The sequence below is a fragment of the Sinocyclocheilus rhinocerous genome, unplaced genomic scaffold, assembly GCF_001515625.1.
Source record: "Sinocyclocheilus rhinocerous isolate Xijiao unplaced genomic scaffold, SAMN03320098_v1.1 scaffold146, whole genome shotgun sequence".
Taxonomy (NCBI): domain Eukaryota; kingdom Metazoa; phylum Chordata; class Actinopteri; order Cypriniformes; family Cyprinidae; genus Sinocyclocheilus; species Sinocyclocheilus rhinocerous.
Genome location: NW_015649783.1, coordinates 312,382 through 317,896, shown reverse-complemented (window position 1 = coordinate 317,896; position 5,515 = coordinate 312,382). Strand labels below are relative to the sequence as shown.

Below are 5,515 nucleotides of genomic sequence, written 5' to 3'. Positions count from 1 at the left end.
CCCTCACCACAGTGCAACAGTGAAAAGGGACCCCTTTCAAAAAGTGTCGCGTTCCGAACGTTGTTTAAGCGACATACACCGGTATTGCGGTATTTTAAAAATTCATATCATAACAAAAATAAACACCGGTATTCGGTATGAACCGGTATACCGCCCAGCACTAGTGTATATGTGTGTGCATATATAATGTATATATATAATTTTTTTTAAATGAATATAAATATATCTTATTAGTATAAATAAATATAACAATATTAATATTTAACTTTTTTAAATAAAGGGCTTTTTTCAGTGGCATTTAATTTTGGAAAATTTATTTATTAGTACATTTTATTATTATTTATTGAACACGGTATCTTATTGTAATGCTGTATGATTAGCAGTGCTAAAATAACTGGTTTCTGTGTGAGCTGTGTTTTGTTCATGTTTTGGTGGGTGAAGTGACTTGTTTACTCATAGGGCTGTTAGTGTTAACACTGAATATTACTTCGTCAAGGGGTGGTTAATTTTAGCATCACTTGGAGATCTACTTATACTCCTGGGCTTTATTGCCACAATCATCTTAGTCAAAGAAAACTTCTGTTTGAAGCACGTTAACCGTGTTTACATGCGTTTAATAAACCGATTACACTTATTGAACTGACTGCACATATAAACATCCTTAACTGTGAGTTTCTCGGTTTCTCTGCCTGTTTTTGTGATTTCAGTTTCCATGTAAACAGCTTTAATGTGCTTGGATAATGCTTGTAATGGACTAACTTGTAAAACATGAGCTGAATGTATTTCTTTGTTAATTGTTTGTAAAAACGATAGATTGATATTATGATTTTAGACCCATCTTTAAATGTTAAACGCCCTCTTCTCTACCTTAAACGCTCCACCTATGTGTTTTGGAAGTGTGAAGCTTTGTTTTGGCCGCAGATCTCATTCTTAGGTTCATGTTGATGCTTGTTCGAACCATAACGATTATATCTTTTAAGTTGCATAATCGCTTTCTCTCTCTTTCTCAGGTGCACATTTCGGTTCCCCAGTACGAACATCAAGATCACGTTCACTGCGCTGGCGAGCGTCAAGCGTGAGAAGCAGGAACTGGAGTCTCCGGTGAAAGCGGTTCAGCCACAGATCTCCCCTTTAACCATTAACATCCCAGATAACATCGCTCACCTCATGAGCCCCCTGCCCTCGCCCACCGGCACCATCAGGTACAAACACTTTATAAATAACACACACCATCAGGTACAAACAAATCACTAACAACACAAACCATCAGGAACAAACACATCATTACGAACACACACCATCAGGTACAAACACTATAACAACACACACCATCAGGAAACACTTTATAAACAACACACACCATCAGGTACAAATACATCACTAATGACACAAACCATCAGGAACACAAACAGCATTACCAACAAACACCATCAGGAACAAACACAGCATTACCAACACACACCATCAGGTACAAATACATCACTAATGACACAAACCATCAGATACAAACACAGCATTACCAACACACACCATCAGGAACAAACACGGCATTACCAACACACACCATCAGGTACAAACACAGCATTACCAACACACACCATCAGGTACAAACACATCATTACCAACACACACCATCAGGTACAAATACATCACTAATGACACAAACCATCAGATACAAACACAGCATTACCAACACACACCATCAGGAACAAACACGGCATTACCAACACACACCATCAGGTACAAACACAGCATTACCAACACACACCATCAGGTACAAACACATCATTACCAACACACACCATCAGGAACAAACACATCATTACCAACACACACCATCAGGTACAAACACTTCATTACCAACACGCACCATCAGGTGCAAACACAGCATTGCCAACACACACCATCATTGTGTGTCAGAGGCTGCCTTTACACTGTAAACCATTTCCTTTTATTCTTTCCTACCAATATCCAGCTCAGATTGGATCTTCATGTATGTGTGTAAATTGCAAAACAACAACAACAATTTTTGCATCTATTACAATTTCACTCATATGTATCTGATATCTGGTCATCTGATCTATGAAGTATTCTGTTGTCCTCTTTATTTTTAAAAAATTTATTTTTTTTTTTTTTTTTTTTTTTTTACTTTTAATGAAAACAACACTGGCTGAATGATAAGATATAATTTATAGCAGAATGATATGAAAGCTTTTTTTTTAAAGATTTCAAGTGCATTTGGAACAGAAACTGTGACGTTCTTGTTCATTTCGAGTTGGTGATTTTGTGTGTTTGAGTTTGAATTGCAGCTGCAGCTTTGTCCCTTTTTGGGCTACTTTGATTTGATTGATTTAATTGAGTTTGGCTGCTACACAAATGAGGCAGTTTCCTGTTCTGCATAGAAAATTAAACTTCCTCCTTTCCTGCGGTCCATCTGTTTCCATCGCTCTATTTCAGATGATGGTTTTGGAGTGTTTGGTAATACATTTCTCTGTCGTTTCTCTGTCAGCGCTGCCAACTCGTGTCCATCCAGTCCGCGTGGTGCTGGATCGTCCGGTTACAGACTGGGCAGGATCGTGCCTGACCTGCAGCTCATGAATGATAACTCTCAGTCTGAGAACGACAAAGAGGCATCAGAAGGAGACAGTCCAAAGGTGACAAAATTTCTGTACTGATAAACCTCACACTATCAGATGTAATAACCAGAGACATCTATAATACCAGTCAAAAGTTAGGAATGATTAAGATTTTTGTTAATGTTTTGGAAGGAAATCTCTTGTTGCTTACCAAGGCTGCATTTATTTGATTAAAAATATGGTAAAAACAGTTAAATTGTGAAATATTATTGCAATTTAAAATAACTGTTATCTGTTTGAATATACGTTAAAATGTAATTTATTTCGGTGATCAAATCTGAATTTTCAGCATCATTACTCCAGTCTTCAGTGTCGCATGATCCTTCAGAAATCATTCTAATATGCTTCAATATGTTTGTGGAAATGGTGATCATTCAAATGTTTCAGGCAAGTGTGATTACAAAAAACAAGAAAGAAAGAAATGTAATATTTTTATTTAACAAGGATGCATTACATTGACCAAAGGTGATTTTATAATGTTACATTATTGTTGTATTTCAAATAAATGCTGTTCTTTTGAACTTTCTATTCATCAAAGAATCCTGAAAAATAAAATGTCTCAGTTTATCACAAAAATAAGAAGCAGCACAAATGTTTTCAACATTGATAATAATTAGAAATGTTTCTTGAACAGCAAATCATCATATTAGATTAGATTTATGTTATATTTCTGAAGGATCATGTGACACTGAAGACTGGAGTAATTTTAAATTGTAATAGTTTTGACAATTTTACTGTTTTTTACTGTATTTGTAATCAAATAAATGCAGTCTTGTTGAACAGAAGAGGCTTCTTTCAAAAACATTAAAGCATTAAAAATATTAATTATTCAAACATTTTGTTCTCAAAAAGTACTCTAAAAGCTATTGATAGAATCTAAATGAGCTAATCTGAAAGGTCAAATCTTCTAATAATCTGTCTCTGTTGCTCTAGGATGACTCCAAACCCCCGTACTCGTATGCTCAGTTGATCGTTCAGGCAGTAACGATGGCGCAGGACAAGCAGCTAACACTAAACGGCATCTACACACACATCACCAAGAACTACCCGTACTACAGGACAGCAGATAAAGGCTGGCAGGTCAGTACCACACCGTCAGATCAGCTGAAGACGATGCTGTTTGAACTGAACAGACTTAATTTCTTATTTTTTTTATAATTTAGTTTGTTATAAAAAATAACAAAATTACAAAAATAGTTACTTACTTGCTTACTATGTCTGTCAGAATCTATGCATCAGATGGATGACGATGTAACTTGACAGTATAAATGAATTTCTCTGTTTCAGAACTCGATTCGTCATAACCTGTCACTGAATCGGTACTTCATCAAAGTCCCACGCTCACAGGAAGAGCCGGGCAAGGGCTCATTCTGGAGGATAGACCCGTCATCTGAGAGCAAACTCGTGGAGCAGGCATTCAGGAAACGCCGGCCACGGGGCGTCCCGTGCTTCAGGACCCCGCTGGGACCCCTCTCATCCAGGTCAGGGTCATAGCACTGACCTTTAAGCATACAATGTTCTTATCAATGTTGAAAACAATCGTCCTGCTTCGTATTTTTGTGGAAAGTCTGAAACATTTTGTTTTTCAGGATTCTTTGATGAATAGAAAAGTTCAGAAGAGCAGCATTAATTTGAAATAGAAATATTTTGTCTTTACTGTCCCCTATGATCAATTTAATGCATCCTTGCTGAATACAAGTATTAATTTCTTTTGAAAAAATCTTACTGACCCCAAACTTTCGAGCGGTAATGTATGTAAAATGCATCCTGACGTGTTGGACTCTGATGACAGGAGCGCACCGGCGTCGCCCAATCACTCGGGCGTTCTCTCCGCCCACTCCAGCGGTGTGCAGACCCCCGACAGCCTATCACGGGAAGGCTCACCTGTTCCCATGGAGCCAGAGCCTGCCTCTGCCCCGCCCCCTGCTGCTGCTTCCGCTGCTGCCGTCCAACCCAAGCTAGCTGTGATTCAAGAGGCCCGTTTTATCCAGAACACCACAGGTACTCAAACATAAATAATCAAACATCCACTTGTGTTGGTCTTTTACTCTAAGAAACTCATGATCTTTATTATAATTTTTTATTATTTGTATTATCGATATTGGTCTGATTTCAATAATATTTTATGTATAATTGTAGACTAATTAGGGCTCCAGACTGCGACCATTTTTTCTGCCGGTGCGAGTACATTTTGTGGCCGGTCGCACTGGCGCGACCACCGCGTTGTTCAACTCACGTTCCCATTTCTGTTGCATTTGAGAAACATCAAACGGCAGACGAAACAATAGCGAAACGAAATCCTGCTACTTGTTTGAGCTGCGCAGCGCGGACCGTTTAACAGCTCGGACCACGATGCAAACAAACTTGTCTGAGCTCAGAACAGCTTTACTTGGGAACTAAAGTTGATTTCCCGACACTGTTACAGCACAGCGCTGTAAGATCCAGTGAGAAGCGTTTGAATTCGCCGCAGAATGAATAAAGGTTGCTGCAAGATGAGAAGCATTCAAATTCTGCACAGAAATCTCTGTTATAAACAGATCAAAGCTGACGTAGAAAACCAGAAGCAGTAACGCTGTCTATAACCATGTACATCAAATCACCATTATAACCTGTAGATGGCAGCAGAGGAGCACTTATTGGCTTAGTCATTCATTTATACTTTTTCCTTTATATTTTGAAATGATAAAATAATTATAAAATCACTATTATAAAATGTCAAATCATCAAGAAATCAGATTTTGTCAGAGTTTTGATGTTTTTTTGTGTATGAAGTAAAAACATCACAAAGTGCTTTGAAAAACAAACTTTTCTTCAATTTGCAACTAAATCACACATAATCACTGAAGTTGGTCAGTTCCATATACTAGAAGAATAATGGT

The 5,515-nt window shown here is 37.8% G+C and overlaps 1 protein-coding gene across 2 annotated transcripts in view; it reads left to right on the top strand.

The window, feature by feature from the left end:
• LOC107710983 (forkhead box protein K2-like) overlaps nucleotides 1-5,515 on the top strand; it is a 27,043-nt gene that overhangs the window by 15,226 nt on the left and 6,302 nt on the right. Inside the window, exons 2-6 of one of the 2 annotated variants that reach the window (XM_016515885.1) lie at nucleotides 1,011-1,202; nucleotides 2,510-2,654; nucleotides 3,570-3,716; nucleotides 3,924-4,117; nucleotides 4,429-4,637. In XM_016515885.1, the coding sequence (XP_016371371.1) occupies nucleotides 1,011-1,202; nucleotides 2,510-2,654; nucleotides 3,570-3,716; nucleotides 3,924-4,117; nucleotides 4,429-4,637 (887 nt within the window). Of the gene's footprint in view, nucleotides 1-1,010; nucleotides 1,203-2,509; nucleotides 2,655-3,569; nucleotides 3,717-3,923; nucleotides 4,124-4,428; nucleotides 4,638-5,515 lie in introns of both variants that reach the window. The other variant, XM_016515884.1, reaches the window with a different exon arrangement.